General features: G+C 37.6%; 1 protein-coding gene across 1 annotated transcript in view; it reads left to right on the forward strand.

Annotated features, from left to right (window-relative positions):
- REV1 (REV1 DNA directed polymerase) overlaps nucleotides 1–25,288 on the forward strand; it is a 96,453-nt gene that overhangs the window by 63,369 nt on the left and 7,796 nt on the right. The window contains 7 exon segments of the mRNA XM_038551017.1: nucleotides 370–486; nucleotides 5,007–5,115; nucleotides 9,750–9,878; nucleotides 12,564–12,718; nucleotides 15,045–15,164; nucleotides 20,420–20,640; nucleotides 20,908–21,080. Coding sequence (XP_038406945.1) covers nucleotides 370–486; nucleotides 5,007–5,115; nucleotides 9,750–9,878; nucleotides 12,564–12,718; nucleotides 15,045–15,164; nucleotides 20,420–20,640; nucleotides 20,908–21,080 — 1,024 coding nt within the window.

Genomic DNA, 25,288 nt, shown 5'->3' on the forward strand with positions numbered 1-25,288 from the left:
TGAGATAAGAGTTGGTTTTTCTTTTCCTTTCCCACCTCTCCAATTCAAATCTGGAATCAGAGTTGACTTTTTTCTACTGCAAAAAGCCAAACAAAAACAAGGGGAAGCAAAGTGATAGCGTTGCTTTTAAGTTGAATACATGTATCAAAATTGACATAAATAGCTTACTTTTAGGGGGGTATTGATAAATTTAGATGATCTTTGCATGGTAATTAATAATGTTTAGAGATGTTAAGCTTCTTTATGGATGAATGCCTAAGGAAAAACTGTATTTTTTAAATCTTGTGAAAAATTTTCCCTTACATGTTATCAGTGTTGTTAATATTCATGTACTTCGATTTAAAAATAATTTTTTTCTTTTCCTACCAGGAAAACCAGTGGCTGTTACAAGTAACAGAGGCACAGGAAGGGCACCTTTACGTCCCGGTGCTAACCCCCAGCTGGAGTGGCAGTATTATCAGAATAAAATCCTGAAAGGCAAAGCAGGTACAAATGAGCTCTCTTTGAAGTCATAATGCTCCTGTTGAAGACGTCTGGATTTTGCTGCTGGTATTGTTGTTATAGAAATGAAAGAGTTGAAATAATTAGCTTTTTCATTCAAGGGTTTTAAAGGTGTCAGTGACATCTTAAGGCAAAAATCTGTATGCAGTACAAATGACTGGTTTATAGTCCTGCTTTGTTGAGTTGGATGATGACATTTTCCTGGGACAGAGAGTGAAGAATGTTATAAGGTTTGATTAGTTTGCTTTGTATACATTTAGATTGGGGATGAAAATAAAATCATGAACATCATTTTGTGGAAGCCTCTAGACTGGAGAGTTAATTACTAGTTGTTTGGTCACTGATCACAGTAAAGACATGAATGAAAGTTCATATTGCTAAAGATTTACATGCAGCAGTGGAATAAAAAACAATAGGATTTCACTTATTGGAATAAAGATAAATACCAGAAATCATTCCCCATGTCTTTACTGAACCTGCTTCAATATTTTCTTGCCTCACTGGCTTTTATATTTTTACTATTAATTAAATAAAATCATAACTTAGATGATTTACAATACTACTAAGATTTTTATATCTGTTTTCCCCCCTGAGTAAATTCTCTGAGAAATATTTGGTTAGAAATTAAATTCTTTGTCATTGATCAGTTTTCTCATGGTTGTCTGCAGAGCCAAAACATTTTTTAAATTAGTTTTCCAGAAAAATATTAATCAGAGAGTATCCAGAAATTTAGGTACAGTGAAATGGGAAGGCAAGCAGTGAAATTTCATCCTGATTATTTCTGGTTCCTAGTTTTCAGTTATGAAAACTTGGGATTATTTTAGAAATGATTTCACTGAAATTAAGGCAAAAGGAAAACCACTGGACATTTCTGAGGACCTTTATGGGATTACAGTGTTTTTGTTGGTTGTGATTATCTGTTTACATAGTGTGAGTGCAAAAGACAGTAATGATAGGAGATAAATTTTTGTTTCATGTGTATCTGTATTTTCCCAATTTCCTAAAGGTTTTCTTGGTTTTTAAATCTTTTAAGAGTTTTTTGAGATTCTAACATTTTGTGTGTCATGAGAAGATCTTGGAGTAGCCAGTATTGAGTTTGTTCATATTTAGTTGTTTGAGGTATGTGACAATATGGGTAGTTTCTTAAGTATTGGTAGTATGGTTTTGTGGTAGATTGGTTTTTCTTTTTGTATTTTCGGTGTGGCATTTAAAAGATGAAATCTTAAGTTTCTAGAAAACAAATAAGTAGCTTAAGGAAATGCATAATACTTGTCACCTATTGGGCACTCAGTAAAAAAAAAAAAAAAAAAAAAAATCAATGAACATTGAAAGAAGGAAAAATACCGTGGACTTAGCATTCAGTAACGTCGGTCAGTTACCCAGCACTCAGTTCCTACAGTGGGTAGAATCTTGTGTTTGCTACACACTCTGTAGTCTGGTAGTCTCCATCAAGAAGTTTGGCCGTGGCAAGCGTACGTTCCTTAGGAGTAGTAGAGAACTAGTCCTCTTATATCTTTCCTTCCTTCACAAGTGATCTGACCATATGCAGTTTATTAACAGAATACAGTCATTGGTTACTTGATTATCTTCACCAGTTTAACCACTGGATTTTCATAACATTGTAATGACCTTTTATAATTCACATCCCCTCCACTCTAAATGTGGGTGGTAAATTAGAAGGTAAATATTAGGAGAAATATTGAAAATTCACTTGCCACTGAAAACTGTCAAAAATAGAGTTTTCTGTCACTAGAAAAGGTGAATTTGATACTTTGCATTTTATATTCTTTCTTTAACTTGATGTCATTCACTTTTATTTCCTAAGCCTTTGACCCATTAGGAACTTAACAAAATATTTGTAACATAAAATGAACAGATTGTCCTTTATTATAAAGTTTGGTTGCAGCTAACCTTGTACTTAGAACTTGTTTTTTCAGTGCCTTTTTTCTTCTTTCCTTATTATTCCCTGATCTTTCTTTCTCTGGGTCCTTATCAGACATGACACAAAAATTTTAAAATATCGAGGATCTATTTAGGAATTAGAGTCTTTGGCTTCTGCACACTAACTTTTAAAAAAACTCAGTTCAGATGTTTCAGCTTGTGTGTCTAGGCAAAGCATTAGAACAAATAGCATCTTCAGCCCTTTATAGATAGAAACTTGAGTTTCTTGTTCGTCATATTCAAGAACTCTTTGTCTAAACGGACCAGCATAACCAGGGGCTCTCCATCCATGACTTCCTTTGGAAGCTGCTTCCTCAGCTGTACTCAGCAGTGATGCTTCTCATTGATGACCTCATTTGGAATCCATTTATACTCAAGATTTTGTGGTTGGGGCCTTTTACCCCTTCTTGGATTCCAGGATGCAGATGTTTTCTTATCCCTTCAACAACTTCAGTGTTCATTCTAAAGAACAACAGTTTTTAAAATCGTGTTAGTCATAGATTTATTCTCAGCGATTTCTTTTTCACAGACTTGGGTCCTGGCCTCTGATTTCTCCAACCGTTCCTCCACATTCTCCATGTGCCCGTCTAGTTTGTCAAGTTTTGATGAGCAGTTCTCTACTTTGCCCTCCACTGAGGACAGTGTGTCCCTGAATTTCCCTGAATCTCCCTTGAAGCAACTCACTGCGCTCGTGGAGGGATCCACGCTCTCTGCTGCACTGTGGAAAAGGTCAGCCAGCCCAGTGAAGAGAACCATGAGGTGGTGCCTCTCAGGCAGGGCATTGGGAGCCCAAGGACTACAGACAGTTTTCTCACCCCAAGCATGATTTTTCTGTAATTTTCAAGACAAGTATCGTAGATTATTTAACTACACCTTCAAATAGAAGTCCCCTAACTCCACAGCTTTTAAAGCATAATAAGGTCATAGTGATACCTGTGAAATGCAGCTGGTTGTGGCTCTTCAAGCTTCAACTCTCTTTGTTGTTGTTTGGTTTAGTAGCAGCCTCTCTTGAACTGTGATGCTGACAATCTTGAAATTCTTGCAGATTTTCAGCGTAGAATAAGGACTATGAAAGCTGATATTTGGCCTTCTGAGATGCTTCAGTAAAACAGGGAAATCTGCTCCTCATTCTGTTTTTAATTTTTCATGGTATAACATATGTTTATCATAATATATCAGGAGTCATGGCTCAAATTATATTCTCTGCTGTTTTAATTTTAGAGGCAAGTGGGATTTGAGCCCATTAAGATACCTTATGGCTTGATTTGCATTTATGCTTTGTGTGTATGGGTGCTGGAATCCAAAAATGCTTATTTTGGTTGCATAGTTGGGTAAAAGATGTTGACAATTTCTGGAGTCAGACCTGGAACAGTTGTTTTAGACCACAAAGCCAGACGCTTTGCCATGGTGCTTTAACTTGACTGATTTTTCAGGGAACATTAGGTCTCTGAAATAAGCAGAAAGGAAATACTGGGTTTGCTGGTTACATATTATTACAATGTACTCAAAATAGGTTTGTCTAGACTTTATTGAAATGGCCCATCTTGGCTTGTTTCACTAATTAGTGGTATTTTTGTTAATAGCATTAGAACTATGGCTGAGGAGATTGTGTTTCAAGAATATATATTTTTAAAGCATATTCTTAGAACATAGTAGTATCCCAAGAGACCAAGAACTGAAGTTGTGTTTTAATCTTTCTCAATTGCTAGTGAAGCTAATGGTAAAGGAAGGAAAGTGGCATGCAGTCAGTACTCTCTAGATATGTGCTTTTATAATCTTATGAGAAACTGTACATTTGGTTTGGATATTGAGAGATACTAGTTAGTGGTACTGTTTAGGCTAGAGTTGTTTTCTGTAAAGCAGTTGATATTCTGATCACACTTAATGTTTTTAATTGAACATGCATTGTTAATCCATTAAGTAGAATTTACTGGAAGGGGGGCAGTGTTGTGAAGTTCTTTTTCCTGATGTGTGTTCAGAAAAAAAATCTTAAGTGTAGGATGAAACCTCTTTATGATATGTGACCTAATGAATTGTTTGATCGAATGACTTGTAGGAAATTGATGTTTGTTGAGTGTGTTGTTAAGTAGCCTCCGGTTTTGCAGGTAGTTTATTTAGGAAACGGCAAAGAACATTCAGAGAAATGTGTATTTTCCATTAACTGTTTCCCATTACAGGGAGCTGTGTGATCTTTTCAAGAATATAGGAGGGGGTTCATCTTCCTGATAACTTTTCATCCTTTTTCATCTCAAGAGACTGTTAAAGAGATAGTTTATATTTATCTTTTGGTACATTTTGTAAACAAATCTTTGCTAAAATGGAACACTTTGAATGTATTATATGTGTTATATGATGAAGTATAGAATGGTGAAGTATAGAATGGAAGCAAACCATTTTAGAACTCTAGTTTTTTTCTTTTATTGAGTTAGGAGACCAGTACTAATGGATACAACTATATCCGGAACTTATTAAACATTTGTGTATGAGAGGAATGGAAAATATATTTGAGTGAAAAGGAAAATGAATTTTTAACGTATAATCATTAAATTTTGTTATTTTTAAAGCAGAGATACCAGATTCATCAATGTGGGAGAACCAAGATTCTGCACAAGCAAATGGGATTGATTCTGTTTTGTCAAAGGCTGAGATTGCCTCTTGTAGTTATGAAGCCAGGTATGTGGAAATTAAGTGTGTTGTAATCTTTACGAATAGTTAACTTAATCATTTTTAGAGATTCTTTTGGTTTTTTTTTTAAAGTTTATTTATTTATGAGGGAGGGAGAGAGGGAGAAGCAGACTCCCTGCTGAGCAGGGAGCCCGACATGGGACCTGATTCCAGGACCTGATCATGACCCAAGCCAAAGGCAGGCACCTAACCCAACTGAGCCACCCAGGCGCCCCTAGAGATTCTTTTGAAGTAGATTAGATGTGCCAGTCAGGCCTATGTTACACATGTTATGGGAAGAAATATTTCAAGGCTTAATCCCCTTCATTCCTTTTTTCCTTTCACAAATGCTAGATAACTTTAAATAAATACCTCAGTTTACTGATGAATCGGTAGGTCTGACAGTGGAAACCAACAGAAATTAGACAATGTCATTTTTAAACCATTGTCTTTTGAAACATGTAATTAAAGAATTGAATATTTTTAAAAAAATTTAAAAGATTTTATTTATTTATTAGAGAGAGTACACACATGAGGAGAGAGGCAGGCAGAGGGGGAGGGAGAGAAAGGGAAAGAATCCCAAGCCAACTCTACACTGAGGGCAGAGCCCTACATGGGGCTTGATCCCACGACCCACCCCCATCCCCCCCACCAAGATCATGACCTGAGCTGAAACCAAGGGTCAGACGCTCAAATGAATGAGCCACCCAGGTGCCCCAAAGAATTAGATGTTTTGTCATGGGAAAGGGACTTCATGGTCTTCTGATTTAGTCATTCTTTTTTATAGCTAAGAAAAATCCCTTGTAATTTAAAACTCTAATAGTATTCAAAATAATGTTAAAACTGATCACCTATTAAATTATAAGATAATAATTCCATATTGGCATATGCAGTAATCTCCACACTTAAAATTGTAGTGTTGTCAACTCATTAGTACCAGCTTTGTATGTATAACTTTATATTGCAGTAAGCATAAACTCTCTTCACAGTGGGCTGGTTCAGTAGAAGAAGAAACAGGCATATATACAAGTTCGTCATACTTAAAAAAAGAATCAGTCATTTAAAAATAATCAGTTGTACTAGTTGTAAGATAATCTAGTACAAAATCTAGTACAAATTTAGTTGTACTAGAGGTAATGAATTAATTTAAAAGAACAGTCTATTTTTTTCTTTCCTGGTAACTGAGCAGACATTTTTACCTTTATAACACAGCAGGTATTTACACATTGTTGGCAAGTATTCAAGTATTTAATTAAAAACAGAGTCCTCTATCAATTCTATTTTTTGGTCTTTTTTACTTACGGCTTTGTCATGCATACTTTTGTTTTTATTGAGGTATAGTTGACATACATTACAGTACTTTCAGGTGTACAGCATCATGATTTGATATATTTAACATTTTTCAGTGCTGATTAAAAGTTGGGATTGTCTAAAAGGAACATAAAATATCTCAACATCATCTAACTGAAATAGTTTAAAATCTTGCCAATTATTTTATTTAAAAGATATTCAAGAAAACTTTGTAATCAAATAAGCATAATCATAAAATATTTAAATTATTTTTCATTTACGACATGTGAAACTTTTAGTCCTAGACTAACTTTGCCTTTCTTACCAACAGAATTATGTTTTAATCTTTTAATTGTTAGTTGATAATGTAGCCCAAGAGTCAAAAACTTAATAAAAACAGTAAGTCAAATACAGATGCATTCTGGATTACCGTATTTTTATTAGCCCAGGCAGTTTAGAGCTGAATTTGTGTTCATATGTGGAGAGTATGGTGAAGCTCAGACATGCTCTGTCAGCATTTGAGTTCTGCTCAACTGGTGATGAGATGAAAGCCCTACCCTCTCTGTACTGCCTACAAGCTGAGTTCTGGCTGGATGTGGGGAGTAGGGGATAGCAAGTCTACTTCGGGGGTAAAAGTGTTTTCCTGTTCCTGCTGGCTTTGGACTCCTGTCTAGGCTCTAGGCTTTTTTTGGTGTTTGGATATTGCAGTCCTATTGCATTAGCTATTTCAAGCTGAATGTATTAGAAAATAATTGGGGTGACGATACATGGGCCAAATACTATGCAGCAAGCCACTTAGGTGGCAATTATTTTAAGGAGATTCATAAAGTGATGAAAATGAATTTGAGTGTAAGTTGGGAAATTGGCCCACAAGATCCACAGCAATTCGGTTTTGTTTCTTACTTGTGATTTTCATTTTGTAGAAAGCTGTTGATAATGAAAGTCTAGAAAACAATTCTTGATATTCTTTTCTTGTGGTGGTCCAATAATTGTATTTTCCTTAGGTGAAAAGATTTAAAAAAAAATACATATATTCACAATTGTATCAGAGAAATGTTTCTAGGATTGGAGTGGGGACTGGATTGTGGGGATGATCATCCCAGTTCTATACATTGGTGAGTTTCCAGTAGACACAGACTAATAATGGGTCTGCAAAGGATGGTGTGTGCACATGAGATGGTAGAAATCCTGGAAAGGTAGGATGCATTAGAATATGCATTATTGTTAGTAGTTTTATTCACCAGAAGGCGTAAGCTTTATACATAAGTGAGAAGGTAGATACACGGATGAATGGGTAATAGAATCACGTATTTTTTAAGATCAAATCATTTTTGAATGTTTTTGTAAGGACGCTTTACTGTTCTTAGTGATATGGATACCTATTAACATAGTGAATGGACAGCAGCGTACATGTGCAGTGTGAACCTGCAAATAATCTTTTTTTGCATCACACACTGATGAAGTATTGGTAGTTTATAGTTTATCCTGCGTGGGACCTGGTGACAGGAATAGATAAGTCACTGTAGCAGAGAGTCACTTCAGACTGTTGTGTATTTGCCTTTACTCATTTATTTTATATGAACCAAATCCAGTTTCCCAACTACCAACTCAGAGTATTTTGCTTCCTTTAATAATATAGGAAACCTCTTAGTCTTCCTTGTTTGTTTGTAACTTCCTTATGGTGTCTAGTGGCACCTAAACATTTCTCTCCAAGACAAGTATGTGCATGAATACATTAAGTAGATGTATTATGTTTTGCTAAGTAATACGTCCCTGAGAATTTTTGAATACGTAAAAAATGAAATGAAATTATTGTAAATAAAAGAATATGGTATTTATAGCAATTACATAACACATTTTTTTAAAAAAATGAATTACCTTTAATTTGTAAGCTTAGCCTTTGCATGCCGAAGCTATATAACCAGCATTATTAAAAATGTCTTAAATTGTATGTACTTCTGTATAGACTTCAGAACTATTATACTTCCCTGCCTTACTGAACAAGGTCCATTGACTATAATCTATCCTTTGTTGGGTGAGTGCAGAATCATCCTTGTGAACATCATGCGATCTGTTTTGTTTACCATCTTTTTGCCCACTATCCCACAAAATGCCTGAGACATAAATTTTTGTTGAATTAATGAAAAAATCTTTACCATGCTGTTTGTTATTCATCGCTTCTTTTACTGTCACTTTTCCTTCCTATTAGATGTTTCTCGTCTACTGGGAACTTTGCAGTCAGATAATTTATTACTGTCTTCGTGTCCATAAGAAATGGATATGATTTTGCATTTACTTCTGAGTAACTTGGAAGATTCTTTTCCTTCTTGGCTCTCAGTGGTGGTCTGAGATGGGGAGGGTGCCAGAGACCTCTGAGTAATTGAAGCCTAGTATTTGTATATTGATTCTCCAAACTTAGTGTGGCTATACCCCCATACTAAGTAAGCACTTGGTAAATATTTATTGAATGAATGTCTAGAATAACTATTTGATGTATCTACATAGTAATAAGTAATCTGGTGAAACTAGTGCTTGTTATTTTGCTTGTTTTTACTTTAAAGTATTTTTCTTGATTCGTTGCAGAGTGGTCAAATGGAATTTTACTTAATTATGTATAATTCCATAATTATAGTTTTGTGCTGAATGCTCCAAATATCAGAGGTAATGTGGGGCATTAAGACACGCAAAAGATTTAAAATTTACCATTTTCAATTAGGTCCCTCAAAGTTCTGGAACCCTGGCTCCTGCCCAGAGTGATGTCCTACCATATACAATGCTGTTGGCATCTCAACCACTGTGGAGCCACTTCAGGAGCATGGAATTGGTCAATTGGGAATTGGGTGGTAATAGGATGAGTACATTTTGTCTGTTTGTCACATAGCACTGTTTTGTGTAGTTCTTTCGTTTATATTCTTTGTCTTTGGGGGATGAACCCTGGCCAAACTGTGCCATGTGTTAGGGGAAGAAAACCTCTTTTTGACAGCACATTCCTGCTCTGTGGTGGTTGTGATATCACCAGCATATGGCATGCTGGCATCTCTGCAAAGGGGCCAGAGGTCTGAGTCTTAGGAGAAATCTTCAGAGACAGACAAGCGCCAAACCTGGTCTTTTAATAACATATTTTTGCACATCTACACATGTCATTTACACTAATCAGGCAATTGTGCAATTTTCCTTTGGGGGGGAAACAAACTTGTAAGTTTTTTTTTAATGCTTGTTGTTTATCCCTAATGAGAATTAAGTGAAAATTATGTATTAGTGGCATGGGGAGATACTGTCAACATTTGGTATTTGGTTTTGCATTTGAAAGTTATTCCTAGTATAACCTCCCTTGTGTTTTATTCTTTCTCTAGACAAGTTGGCATCAAGAATGGAATGTTTTTTGGGCAAGCTAAACAACTTTGTCCTAATCTTCAGGCCGTTCCATATGATTTTCATGCATATAAAGAAGTTGCACGAACAATGTATGAAACACTGGCAAGGTACATCGTATGCTGCAGTCACTTCCGTGTCTGTTCTTTTGCTTCTGTATCTGATACTGAAGAGAGTCTGGTGTTCTTTAGGGTTGTCAGGGCCACTTTTGGTGGACTCTTCTTTCTTTCAGGAACCCTATCGTCAGCAACTCCAGCAGTCAGTAGCTCAATCTTAAGATACATGTTTGCACTGCCTCAGACTGTTCAGATGATTCTTGATGTCGGTGTAAACTGATTCTCTGCCTATATAACTTCAACTCAGTGGCTCTCGTTTTCTTCCTCTGGAACCAGACAGATGAAGGATTGGCATTTTTTTAATCTAGTTATTTTCTTTTATTACATTTGAATTATAGTTTTGTTTATAATCAGAACTGATGGATTAACAAGTAGAGATTCTAAAACCATTTATATTCTAAAATCATTAGGTTTGCCAAAAGTTAGTTTTTATAAAAGTTTTTAGTAATAGTTTTAGGGTGGTTGATAGTTGGCTTGAGAAAAGGAGATTAACTTTTATATACAGTATAGGATGATTGATTGATTGATTTTAAGATTTTATTCTTGAGAGAGACAAAGAGGCAGAGACCTAGGCAGAGAGAGAAGCAGGCTCCCTGTTAGGAGCCTAATACAGGACTCAATCCTGGGATCCAGGATCACAACCTGAGTTGAAGGCAGACACTCAGCCTCTGACCCACTCAAGTGTCCTCAGATAGATATACTTAACATTGATTCAAAACTCAAAATTTAAAATAAGTTCATGGCAGGCAACGTATGCTCCAAAGCAGGAGTCGGCATATTTTTTCTGTAAAGGACTAGATAAGGTCTGTGTTCCAACTGCTCAACTCTGCTGTATAAAGTGAAAGCCACAGACACATATATTAGTGAGTGGGTGTTACTGTGTTCCATTAAATACTTACCAAAACAGGCATCTGGACAGTAGGCCAAGGTTCATCAACCTTTGGAGGGTATTAATGTTCTGAAAGATAATTCTTGCACCTCTGTCTTCACTTCTTCCTCTCTCCTTTGCATTATTTTGAATATTTATTGAATATCTATTAAATACAAATAACTGTTGATGACTGCTGATCCCGTATAGAGAAACGAAATCCAGTGTCTACTTGAGCAGGAAAAAGAAAATAAAAGGACCAGATGAAATTATCTGGCATTAGTTTGTAGCTCTGAGTGCTGAATGATAAGCCATTTATAATCACAGCTGTCTTTAAGATCCCACATATGGGAATGTTGGTGTTACCAGGGGAAAGTGTGTTTTTAAATCCGGTTCCACAGGGCAGCCCGGGTGGCTCAGTGGTTTAGTGCCACCTTCATCCCAGGGCGTGATCCTGGAGTCCCGGGATCGAATCCCACATCGGGCTCCCTGCATGGAGCCTGCTTCTCCCTCTGCCTGTGTCTCTGCCTCTCTCTCTCTCTCTCTCTGTCTCTCGTGAATAAATAAAATCTTTAAAAAAAAAAAATTCCTGTTCCAGCGCTGAGGTCGATAGAAGCATCCAGATGAGGGCTGGGAATGGATGATTGAGCTGGGGAGTGGTACTCCTCTGTTCTGTGTTATGAGCATTGAGGCATTCAGGCAGCTACCTACCTACCAGCCTGAGTCTCACATCAGGGAGATTTGAAAGAGAGCTGTGACACATACTGGTTCTGAGATCATTTTAGTCTTTGGAGACATTGTCAGTGGCACGTGGCTATGCTTGGGGGGGGGGGGGAAATGTACAGTGTCATTCTCCTGCCACCCTTTGGAAATGCTACCTCGGCTTCATATTATTTCTGCCTCAGGGCAGCTTTCACTGGGAAGCAGAATTGCTATCAGGTATACCCTTCTGCTCTTGGAGATTTCACCCTTAGGTGTAAACCAAATACTCATTTCTTAAATGAATACAGCCAATTCTGATTTGTAACCTGCAGTAAGGTGGTGAGATAAGGCATAGTATATGTTAACTAGTAAGTTATTGAAGGTACGTTTTTGACCTTGAGGCCTTTCTGGTTGCCTTCCATTTGTGGTCTGCATATTTAATTACCTTTGGAGCCATAGGATAACTCTGCTTTTTCTTTTCTTCCTCTCTAGCTAATTAAAACAAGTCTTTTGTGTCAGTAGATCATGACCAAAACCCAAAGTATTTCCACATTAAGGGAATGTAGTTTGTGTCCTTTCAGACAGGTATTTGGGGGTGATTGGTCTTTATATCCTGTATCCTAGGCCTGCTACAGTAAAAGATATTCAGTTGTGGTGTTTTTGTTTAGGAGATCATCAATTATTTTGATTTATGCGATTTTTCTATCTGTTTAGGATTCTGGTAAACCATGTTTAAATACTTCTTAGGTTAAATGTTACGATAGTTTTAATTTGCACACTACTTTTCAACTATTCAGAGCTTTACAAAGGTATCCTCAGCATAGAGAAACAGGAATGATAATATCTGCTGCATTTTTGGTAGTTAATACGGAAAATGAGAAAATACTAATCAATAGGTTTTGCAGTTAAAAATTAGGTGACTAAATAATGGCACTTAGGCCACTTTAATTAAAATGCTAAAATGCTAATACTTTTTTTTTTTTTAGCATTTTAAAAAGTCTTAAAAGGAAATGAAGAAAGATGCCAGGGGAAGACTCGACCCTGCCACATTTGTGTCTACTAGAGGGCAAGCTGCCAGGTGATTCATTGCCTTTGCTTTGTGTCAACAGCTACACACATAACATCGAAGCTGTCAGTTGTGATGAAGCACTGGTAGATATCACTGAAATCCTTGCAGAGACCAGACTTACACCTGATGAATTTGCAAATGCTGTCCGCACAGAAATCAAAGACCAGACCAAATGTGCAGCCTCTGTTGGAATTGGTTAGTATCTAGCTTATCTTGTATTATTTATTGTACTCAAAGCATTGCTAAATGATCATTGAATATCATTTAATTTTTTGGAGTAATTGTTCAGGTTGTTTTTTTTTTTACTGTACTGCATAGGCCTCTGACTTCTAAGACCATTCTTAGCATTGGTCACATTTGTGCAATACGTGAGGTAGAAGTGTTAGAAAGGTAAGTAAATGGATGATGATGATACTGTCTTTGGGTTAAACAAGTTGGAATATTTCTAGTTTTTCAAAAATGGGGAGAAGTGAATTCAGTATTTGTAAACATACTCTTTTTAAATGAACCAAAAGCCTTCTTTAAAGCAATGTGGTTGGGGGTGATTGGGAGTTAAGTGTTATTGTGAGTCTTGTTGTAATTAAGTTACTTTATGAACTTTAGCTTCCTGGAGTACTCCACCAGTCCTGTCTTCACTGTCAATTCCAGAAGTCATCCTTATCAACTGTTGGCCCTCGATGATTGTCCTGTCTCTCCCCACCCCTTGTTTTGTCTTTAACCCTTGTGCTTAGTTTCCTCAGCCACTTCCACCGTTTGTCCTTGTTTGGTGGAGCCGTCTCTGACACCTCAGCTTCCCTGAGTCCCCTCCTTCTCTCAGAACATACTCTATTGAATAGCTCCTACCAGGATGCCTCTTTACTCGTGTTCTCTCCAGTATTCTGTAGTTCCAGGCATGGGAGGTAGATAGAACTTCCTTTTAGCTTGTCATTGTTATTTCCAACCACTCCTCTTCCATTCTTATTCCTCTGAAGTTCTTGGTGTCATTTGTACCCTTGGGGTTTTAATTTCTGGAGAGAACTGAGTAATGACACAGAGAAGCCAATACTGTGGAAAGATTTTTATTACTTACACTTCCCAAGGTGGGAGGAGAAGGCATGCTGCACCATGCAGGGCCACGTGAGGAACCCCCAGTTTTGGTCAGGAGGCAGAAGCAGGAATGACGGGAAATCCTAGACCAGAGCCTATATTGGGATTTCTGTGGGAAAAGTTGGGCTGAGTGGAATAAAAGCTTTGGATTCACTGTTTTGGGTAATCCTGTGTTCCCCTTAGGCCTTTGTAAGCTGGGATCTGTAGTTGCCTTGTACCCTGCCTGGATGAGTTAGGGCAAGAAAATACCATCTTTGTGTGTGACCTTGGTAAGGAGAAGGTTGACGGTGGCTGGCTTGCATATGCGAGGAGGGCTCCCAAAGGAGTTAGTTGTTTGCTATTCTTAGAAAGTAGCTAGCACTGGGAGGGTCATCTCTCCCCAGCCAGCAAGAGTTTTAAGATATCAAAACATAAGATACAGAAAATAAAATAGATGATTAATACATTCATAGCATTCCTCTATTTCCTAGCTAGCAACCTTTCTGCTCCCCTGTTTGGCCTTCACATCCTTCCCAGCATTCATTTAGGGCTTATTTTCTGTTTTCCAGTATCTGGCATGGGTGTAGTTGTTTAAATTATACTTTTTAATTTATAGGTGTGACAATATGAGTACTACATTCTTTTAGATTCAATCAAGCAATTAAAATGAAAATCCCATGTGATACAATATTTCCACTCCTCACCCCCTTTTGCCTCTCCACGACTCACCACTGTTACCATTTTGGTGTCACTTTGCAGAACTTTTTCTCTTCATGAATATTTACATATTTACCCTGGGAAAACACTGTTACATAAGGCTCCCATAAAACTGAGGCATGTCCATTTTTACGTCTTCCATAAATTCCAACATCCTCCTCTCTGAGACCCTTGACACCATCTCTGTCTCCTGTACCCTTTTCCTCTGCTCTGCTTTACTTCTCCATGTCCACACCATACTGTCACTATCTGTTTTTAAGACTCTCACACCCGCAGTTTCCACTGCACATGTTCTGATTATATAGTGAGACTTTGGGTTCTTCAGGCTCACTTTTCCCCCCTATCCAGTAGCATTCCTTTGGCTTTGTTTTCCTGCTAACCCTGGACTCACTGATTGGCAGGATGATTAAATTTCTGATCATTATCCTTGTTGCCTGCATCTCCCATCATAAAGTTAGGGACTGCTTTTACCATTCCTTTACCAGAGTAGGAGATATTGAAATGACACTTATTTGGGAACAAGGGAAATCTCTATCCAGTAACCATGTGGGCTATAATCTGTCATATTTAACAAAATTCTGCCAGTTTTACTGTATTTGAAATGATCAGAATTGCAAAATTATTTTTCATTGTTTTTGAAAGAAATTTGATAGGTAACCTATCTGTAGATGTCTTTGTTAAGAAATTAAAAAATAATGGTGAATATTTTTTTAAAACTTTTTTTTTTTTTACTTTATAGGTTCTAATATTCTCCTTGCTAGAATGGCAACTAGAAAAGCAAAACCAGATGGCCAGTACCACTTAAAACCAGAAGAGGTAGATGATTTTATCAGAGGTCAGCTAGTTAGTAATCTACCAGGTAAATACAGATCTTTGCTTTTTAACTTTGGTTTATTGTAAACATCTATTAATGCTTTTCATAGTTTTATGACATTATTCTTTTTTCCACAACAGGAATCAATTTTTTTTATCCGTGATTGAGTGCCAAGAGAAACAGAATTTGAAATTCCTCAATTATTAATCCCCTCAGTTGACTAATTAGGACCTGAATGTTATCTTTTACTTCTATTTCTCAAGTATTTTACTTTAAATATTTCTCACGTGGCAAGATCAGGGAATTCCTAGAAATCATTTTAAGGAGAATATGATAAAATTGACTTCTGATCCTTTAAATCATAATTAAAATTGTACTTCTAGGTTAAATAGAAAGTTTTGAGAATTGGTTCCCCTGTTTATAAAATTATATTAATGGACTCGTGACAGGTTTCTGAGTTTAGTAAACAAATTGCTTTAAAAGTAGAAAATATATGAATCCTATCAGGAAGAATAAAACCTAAAGATGAAGTGATTACATTTTGGTAACTCAGAGGTAGAAGTAAAATTAAAATGTCCATCTTCACCTTTCTCCGCTAAGGGCCAGGATGCTTTGTTATTTTATATCGTGTGTAGTTACTGCATGGCTAACTTAGCTTGTAAAAATCTTTCCATAGAGAAATCATCAAATTTAATTAATTATAACTGAAAATCAGTTGCCCTTTTGGGACCTTGAAGAGATGCAGGTTTTTTGTGTAGTACAATTCATTTCACAATAATTATAGGACAGTTCCTGTCACAGTTACTAAATATTTAGATTTATTTGCTCTGGTAGATAGCTCTTTCTAGGAAATTTCTCTAAACCATGCAGTAATCCTTGATACTGTTTCAGATAATCCTATTTGTTAAAAACTCACTGTTAGTTTCACAAAGCTCCTGTGTATTTATGGTGGAGAGAGTTCAAGACGATGCATTTTTGATGTTTTTTAAATCCATTTGCTTACAAAAGTGGATTTAGTGATATTTTTAGATGTATATTCTTAAGCTTAATAAAAGTATATCTGAAGCAACCTAGAAGGTTCTATTACAGGCTATCAAATATTAAATGACCAAAATGCCACTTTATGGTAGATTATTTTGAAAGCTTCCTGACCCCCTAGTAAATAACTTAAAAAAATGTATTAGTGTTGGAAATCTGAAATAGTACATTTTGATAGAGATTGAATTGGAAGAATAATTAACCTTATAAAATCAAGCTAGCAAATTGCCTCATTAGACAGTACAGTTTGTTTTAATAACACATGTTACTGCAGGCTTATGTAAGAAGGAACTAGTATAGTAAGTGTATTTAAAGCCGCATGTGAAATCCACATTTAGACTTCCTCTTCTAGCCATCTCTGTTAGTTTCCTAAGGCTGCCATAACAAAATGGCACCGACTTGGTGTCTTAAGTAACAGAAATTTATTTTCTCAAGATTCCTAGAGCTGGAAGTCCAGCCCTGTCAGCAGGGTTGTATGTCTACTCCCTGTGTTGTCACGTAGTCTTTTTTCTTTATGTGTCTATGACCTAACCTCTTCTTAAAGGGTCAGACTGGATTAGGACCCACTTGTATATGACCTCATTACCTTGCTTACCTCTTTCAAGGCCCTATCTCTAGTTACAGTTGTCACATTCTGAGGTATCGAGTATTAGAATTTCAACATACGAATTTTAAGAAGACTCAATTCAGTCTGTAACCCCGTCTTTAAACTGAATCATTTTTGTTTGGTTTGGTGGTGTGTTTGTTGTTTTTACACACAGTGTTTAGTTCCTGAACCTAGTAATCTTAACCTTTCACTTTAGTTTGCTTGCTGGCTAGAGGGGCTTTATTTCTTGAAGGGCAAATGTGAAATTCTGTGTCCTGGTCAGATTCTTAAGCCTTGAATTCCCTAAGGGATGCCTGGAATATGGTGGGAAGGCAGCCAGATTAGTTCCCTCTGGCAAGCCACCTTCCTGTGTGGCCTCCTCTCTCCTTCAAAACCAGATTGTATCACCCCAAAATTCTTCATGTGATGTCTGTTGACTTTTATCAAATTCCCAAATTCTTAATCAGATTTCGAACCTTTCAGGCACACACAATGTCACCTTTTGCTATTGTTAGGCCTGTATTGAAGATGGCAGTGTAACCATCTTTTTCCAAAGTGTGCTCTTATAGAATGCAGGCTGTTCCATTAAAAAAAGATTTCACGTGCATAAGGGAAGCATCCCTGGTGGAGGGCCCACAAAGTAAAAGTTGAGAATTTTTAAAATATAAAGTAACCTATTTATCTTTGTTAAAAAGTAGCAATTTCCCAAATATTTGAAGATGAATATATAGTGCCTGTTAACATCTTGTAAAACATGCTTTAGGGAAATTTTGCTCTCTAACCAATAGCCAGAAGAAACTCAGGATGAATACACCTGACCTGTTGTCCTCTACAAGCTCTCTCTGGCCCTCTGTGCCCATAAATCTTTACTTGGCACACAGTGTGTCTAGGACAATATTCACAATGATTGTAGCTACATGAGAAGTAGAAAACGCATTACTAGTAAGTTTATGTTTTAGGGGACTCTACAGAATGATGATTATATATTGTAACAAATTATGTGAGGAGATCTGTTTAATGAAAGAAAGGATCCTCCCTACTATTTAAATACAATAACTGTTCCTGGGAGTTTTGGTTCTTTGCCTGGCCTTTCAACTCATGCATATGCCCTTACCTTGAGGCCCTTCTGCATCTGGTTCAGCCAACCCTGAGTTTGGGCTCTTAGCCTGTGGTTGCCATCTCTTTAGCCATCTCAAAGAAACACCACGGCCATGTAGCCCTACATAAAGATCTGCCTTGATCTTTAAGTGAAGCTAGTAAAATTTAAAGTTAAATTAATTACAGTCAAATAAAATTAAAATTTGGTTCCTCATTTGCACTAGCCCCATTTTGGTGCTCAACAGCCACACATAGCAAGTGCCTACTGGATTGGACAGCACAGATGGAGAACATTTTTATCATCACAGAAAGTTCTGGGCAGTGCTAATTTAGATGGTGAAAACCTGATTCTTTGAAATTTTATTCTTCTGTGTCCGCTGTACTGTCAAGTCTGCTTGCCAGGGGAGACATTTCTGGCTATTTTTGATTTAGTGTAATAGTTCCCCTTCAAGGACAAAGTCTGTCCCAGTGGCTTGACCAGAGCTTCCACATCTTTTATTTTTTTTCCTCCTCTCCTTCTCAGAGACTGGGTCCTAAGCTAACATATTTTCCTTCACTTTTTCCTTTTTCCGTCGATGCACTCAAGTTGACGGTAAAGACCCTGTTACTTTGTCTTTAGAGGTGCCACTGTCTCTAATAAATGCTTACATGATGCAGTCAGTTAAACCAGTGACCCCTGTTTTGCTGCTGATGAATTTTTCCTCCCCCCCCCCGCCCCCAGCATAGTACGGATTAGAGGTAGACCCCCCTCCGCCCACGTGCCTCCCTCTGCTGCTCGACTTCAGGCCCATTTCATTTTGTTAGGTGAGCTTGCAGTGGACGGGGTCTTTCTGTCCTCCCTAGAGGGACAGTTTACTTAGATTAGGTTGATTAGGTTCATTTGGTGTTATTTAGTATGATAGCCTTTTGTACCTACTAGCAAATAATAATTCTCTTCCACTGTGTTGAAGATACTCTTAAAAACATTAGGTTTTTCTCCTGCCCCACCCCAGCACACATAGAATCAATCCAGGATTGTTGTCTCTTGCTGATTTTTCAAGTCCATGAGATGTATGAGTTCTCCAGATCTCTAAAGGAGATATCGTGATCACAGTTTGAGAGTGGGGCAACAGAGACCCCCCCCCCCAAAAAAAAATACCCCACCTTTCCTGAACATAAATAGTGTGTAGAGTGTCTGACTTTGGCCAGCCTATGATTTGCTTCTTACCTTATGTTTCTCCTCTCTGCCTTGAAAAATATTCAGATGGATTTCACTTAGAATTTCACCTTTTTGTAAATGGTATTCCTCTGACCAATTTTGATGTTAAAGCCGACTGTGGTATTCTTTCTTATTCTCTGTTCTTACTTGAACTTTAAAATGGCACACATGGGAGGCAGTGCCCTTAATACCATTCATCTAGATCCATGAGGGAATAGCTTTTCTTGGTTTAAACTTGTCTTGTCCACCTCTAGGGCCATACATCTTCTGTGTAAAGTTGATAGTCTCCCAACCTTGTGTCATATGTAAGTGCTTCAAGAGGTTGTCCTGGCAGAACCTGGACTAGTGTAGTGTCCTTCTACTGAAGACCATTCAGAGAACAGCCATTAGAAGAATGATAATCGAGTGATTAGCAGAATATAGCCGACTTTACTCTGAGCTCTTTCTCACGATCCTGTGGAAGACTGGAAACACTCTTCCTCATTGGTGGAAATTACTGGTTTGATAGTGTGCAGACCATTTTGATAAGAATTTGAGTTTCCCTGGGTTACTTTTCAGTATCTCTTCTAGATATGTGTACCTTTGTTAAGATTTTGGGCAAATTGAGGGTGACAGAACTCATCAGTACCCTCTAGGTGAGGCTCAAACCTGGCATCTGGAAGAGAAGATCACAGGGAATGTGCTGCATGCTGGCCCAGCTGTAGGAGGGTTGAGACCTCATCAAGGAGATAAACTTCATTGATAAAAGGAATCTGTCTTGCTCCCTCTACCCACCCTCTGCTTAGGAATCTTTATTCCCAGGTCACTTTGTCCAGTTATGACAGCAGTAACGTTTTTGGGTTTGGATCTGTGTCATAAGTTCTTGTGTAGTTTCCATTCATAGAAAATGAGGCTGAAACTATTGTAAAGTTTGGCCATCACCGAAATTGTAGTAGAATCCCTAACAGTTGTGAGTCCCCTCACATGTAGGTCATACTGTAGGCCCGTTTAAAGAAGTCTGTAAGTTCATTAGTTGATTTTTCAAATAAGATGGAAATCTTGATATTACTCAGTAATAAAGATGGCATTCTTTATTATATAGTCAGTGTATATAGTGTATATAGTCAGTGTAACTGATGAACTTAAGTCAGTTACACATATTTGAGAAGGTTCACCTATATGTGGAGCTCAAATTGAGTAGATCCTAGAAATAACTTTGCTAGCATTTGCACTAAAAAATTCTTTAGTCTATGAGCTGCTTCAGTATGTCACTTAAAAATTTTAAGGGAGATTATTTTAAACTAGTTGTTTTGTCTATGAATGATCATTATTTCACATTGCTAAATTGTTTTTAATGGTTTTTGTGCAGAATTAAAGAACTATATGTATCCCTTTTTCTAGGAGTTGGACGTTCGATGGAATCTAAGTTGAACTCTTTGGGAATTAAAACTTGTGGAGACTTGCAATATATGACAATGGCAAAACTCCAAAAAGAATTTGGTCCCAAAACAGGTCAGATGCTTTATCGGTTCTGCCGAGGTTTGGATGATAGACCAGTTCGAACGGAAAAGGAAAGAAAATCTATTTCAGCTGAGATCAACTATGGAATAAGGTTTACCCAGGTAAAACTTAACTCTTCACAAGTTTTATCTATTTATTTCCTGTTATTTATCTTTTCACATAGTCCCATTTCTCCAGCCCATAGACTCTGGATGCTTGAAGTTAAGACTTTACTCTGTTATTCCTGCAGCTTGCAGAATGTTTGTTTTTAGTAGACCCCTAGTGGGATTTAAATAGTATACATGTTTGATTTTGAAAGTGAAAGTACTTGAGAATTGTTCAGTGTGTAGGAAAATAGCGTGGAAGTTTTTCTGTTTTTCTTTCCATAGCCAAAAGAAGCGGAAGCTTTTCTTCTGAATCTTTCAGAAGAAATTCAGCGACGACTTGAGGCTGCCCATGTAAAGGGTAAACGCCTGACGCTCAAGGTCATGGTGCGAAAGTCTGGGGCCCCAGTAGAAACTGCAAAATTTGGAGGCCATGGGATTTGTGACAACATCACCAGGTAAGCTTATGTATAAAAGGAGTTTGGCTAATTGATATTTTGGTTAGTTTATTATAATTAATAGAAAAAGAAGAAAAGCAAGGAAGAGTCTGAATAAAAGATCTGTTACCAGATATTTAGCCCAAGGCCATTGCCATTGTTCACTGCCTTCAGGTTCCGTTAGTCATAGGAACCTGTATGCCTGACCTTCAGAGGGAGTCTTTTGGCCGTGAACTTCTGTGCACAGACAGAAGAAAAGGGTGGCAACAGTTGTGAGTGGCGCCAGGGTCTGGAGGGAAAGGACAGTATGGTGATTCAGAAAATGATTTTAATGAGACATTTACTTTACTTAGGGAGGTATAGTTTCTGTTTCTGAAATGAATAATTATTATAGTCTCTACAAACTGGTAGAAAGCATTTAAAAGTTTTTTTTTTTTGTTTTTGTTTTGTTTTTGTTTTTTTTAAATGTGAGGACTGTTAATACAGAACTTCATGTTCTGAGCCACCCATGAGCCACCCATGTCAGGGCACCTGGGTGGCTCAGTCAGTTGGACATCTGACCCTAGGACATCCTAGGGTCCTGGGATCAAGCCCTGTGTCAGCGTCCCTGCTCAGTGGGGAGTCTGCTTCTTTCTTTTCCTCTGCCTTTCCCCCTGCTTATGCTCTGTGCCCTCTGCTTGTGTTCTCTCACACTCTCTCTCAAATAAATAAAATCTTTTTTTTTAAAGATTTTATTTATTTATTCATGAGAGACACAGAGAGAGAGAGAAACAGAGACACAGGCAGAGGGAGAAACAGGCTCCCCACAAGGAGCCCAATGTGGGACTCGATCCAGCATCCCGGGATCACACCCTAGGCCAAAGGCAGGCGCTCAACCACTGAGCCACCCAGACATCCCAAATAAATAAAATCTTAAAAAAAGAAAATAACTTCATGTAAAGCTTGTGACCAATATGAAAATAATTTTGCGTGCCATTTTATATACCAATATACCAACGGTACACTGTATTTTATCTGTCAGATCCACCAAAGCTTTGAAATTTCTGACCCTGAAAGCTACACGTAAGGAATTGTATTTAAAAAAAAAAAAACAAAAAACCCAAAAAACAAAAGCAAAAAACCAGTTTTGTTAAGTGTAGCTTATGCCAACTGTGGAAATAATATTTGTGTGTATGGTGCTGTTGGCCAGTCACAAGAGGACTGTTCACAGGCAGTGTCCAGCTTTGTCATTCACGCATGTATTCACCATGAAAACAAGGTTCATAAATTATACCTGAGACAACATATTTATAAAATATGTTTTTATGTAGTTGGTAATCTTTTTTTTTTAAGATTTTATTATTTATTCATGAGAGAGAGAGAGAGAGAGGGGCAGACACAGGCAGAGGGAGAAGCAGGCTCCATGCAGGAAGTCTGATGGTGGGACTCGATCCCAGGACTCCAGGATCAGGCCCTGGGCTGAAGGCAGCACTAAACCACTGGGCCACCCAGGCTGCCCCTGTAGTTGGTAATCTTTAACTGTTTATTTTCCTATTTTTTTTAACTTTTATTTATTTATGATAGTCACAGAGAGAGAGAGGCAGAGACACAGGCAGAGGGAGAAGCAGGCTCCATGCACCAGGAGCCCGATGTGGGACTCGATCCCGGGTCTCCAGGATCGCGCCCTGGGCCAAAGGCAGGCGCCAAACCGCTGCGCCACCCAGGGATCCCCTGTTTTCCTATTTTAATGAACATTTTGATATACCTGTATTTCAAGTGATAAATTGTGTTAGTGATCATTTCTATAATAAGTTGGTTGTTAGCCCTAACTCTGGAATAGAATGATCTCTTTACACGTGGTTTCTATTGGAAAATCAGATCTACTTTATTAATACTTTTTTGGAAATGTAACCTGGAACTTGATATGTTCAAGGTACATGGGAAAAAGATCATCCAAAAATTAAATGATTTTTCTTTGAAAAGAGAACTGGCAGTAGAGTTTCTTCTTTTTGTATATGTGTTTTTATTTATTTTTATTTTATTATTATTTTTTTGTTGTGTATGTGTTTTTAAATATCTTATAGTTACTTAGCATTGTGTATTTTGGGGGTTCACTCTCTCTCTACCCTTAATAAGATAATGAACCTTCATTTGGTCCTTTTTGGAGAATCCAGGTACTCTAAAAATGTAATTTTTACATTAAAAAAAAACTAAAATTAATTATACTTTATCCTGCCTGCCCCCAGTTGAAGGATAATTTTCAGCCTTTTTATAAGCACATTATCTGCTTGCTGTTGTTGGTATTAGTTCCATTTTTGTCCTAAACTTAAAAAGTTTATTTTTAATTTTTAAATTAAAAATTTAAAACATATGTAATAGTAGAAAGAACAGTAGACTGAACGAACCCATCACTTGATTCCAGTAGTTGCTGTCAGCTTCTCTGATACCATCCTTCCTCCCCTTTTTCCCGATAATTTTGAAGCAGATCTCTGATCCCATCTTATTTCTTCCATAAATATTTCAGCATTCATCTGTAATATGGTGAGGACTCATTGTTTAGTCACCACAGGACAGTTCACCATCTACAATGCATAGCTAGTGGCCAAGTGTACATTTTGCTGTGCCCTTAAAATACTTACTTTAGAGAACATGATAAAAAAGAGCACATGATTAATCAAAACAGGTGTAGTTTTATAAATGTTACCAACATACAGATCATTTGTTAAACCATTAACTTCAACCTAACATTTCGTGGTGTTTTAACTGTATGAGGAATGCTTTAGGTGAGGGATTATGAAATATGCTAACACTGACCATATATTTCCTCTACTTCCCTGGTTGACACACTGTTTCCTGTGGGCCATATCCAGCCTTGGACCTCTTTTCATGTGGTTTTCATGAGCCAAGAATGATATTTTTATAGTAGTTTGTGAAAAGTGAAGACTGTGAGAGGGACCATAAAGCATAGGCAGTTTACTCCTGGCCCTTAACAGAAAAAGTTCCAAGCCTCTGCTATAGTCCCTATTAAGTGGTACTCCACATTCCATGATTCTGTGACCTCTTGTCAAAGCTACGTGGCAGTCATGTGCTGCCTAGACTCTGATGTTCTAATACTGTAGAGGAAGGACACATTTTTTTTTTTTTTTTTAAGGACACATTTTTAATTGCTTATCAAAGAGCCACAGGTACACTGAGATCTGTGGCTTATTACATAGGGAAAGTTTTCTTTTACACACACACACACAGTCCCTTGCACGGCTTCTCTTCCATTGCCTGTTCCTGTTTGCACGCCTCCTGGGGCTGACCACATGTCCGCTACAACCACATTCCCTTCTTTGTGGAACTTGTTTGTTCTGCACTTACTGAGCATCTTGTTTTGGTTTGTTGGCTTTTTTGTGAACTCCCCACTGTGTCCCCACATTCCCTTCTCTTGTGTTTCAGCACAAGTTAATCAACTGGCTTGATCTTTATTCTTGGACTGCTCTCTTGGGGCCCCCAGCATGCCAGTGAGATCTAGATTAGTTCAAACCATACTGCAGAGTGGGGGGCACAGGGTATCCCTTTTCTGTGATTGCCACAAGACCCTTGTTTCCTGGATTCCTGGTGTCATTCTGCTAGTACCTAGTGAGAATGAATGAATGCATGGGTGTGAATTGTTTTGAATCTGCCTATCTGCATGCTCAGTAGTTCTGAAGTTACATTTGCTTAGACTCCATTGTCACCTTTTTCTCAGGATTACTCTTGAGAAGCTTAGTGCTTTTTTTTTTTTCTTTTTTTTAAGATTTTTATTTATCTATTCATGAGGGAGAGAGAGGCAGAGACAGAGGCAGAGAGAGAAGCAGGCTCCACGCAGGAGCCCAACTCAGGAATGGATCCCGGGTCTCCAGGATCAGGCCCCGAGCTGAAGGTGGCGCCAAACCGCTGAGCCACCCGGGCTGCCCGTTTAGTGCTCTTTTGATTGCCTATTCTGTACAGATTGTTTTTTCTGGAACTTTCAGAACTCTAATTCAGGGGCTCTTAAATTTTATTTGGCCTTACTGTGCCAGGTAACTTCGTCAATATTAGTTTATTTCTAACATTTTAAACTTTTTTCTTAATTCTTTGGACATTTAAATATGTTACTTCACAGATGCCACATTCTCTTATCTCTTAAATATTCTTCTATTTCCTGTGTAATTTTTTCTCCCAATTCTTCTCTTTTGACTGCTTTTATATTAGCCGTTTTTCTTCCACCATCTGTCTGATAGTTC

Source organism: Canis lupus, chromosome 10 (genome assembly GCF_011100685.1).
Source record: "Canis lupus familiaris isolate Mischka breed German Shepherd chromosome 10, alternate assembly UU_Cfam_GSD_1.0, whole genome shotgun sequence".
Lineage (NCBI taxonomy): Eukaryota > Metazoa > Chordata > Mammalia > Carnivora > Canidae > Canis > Canis lupus.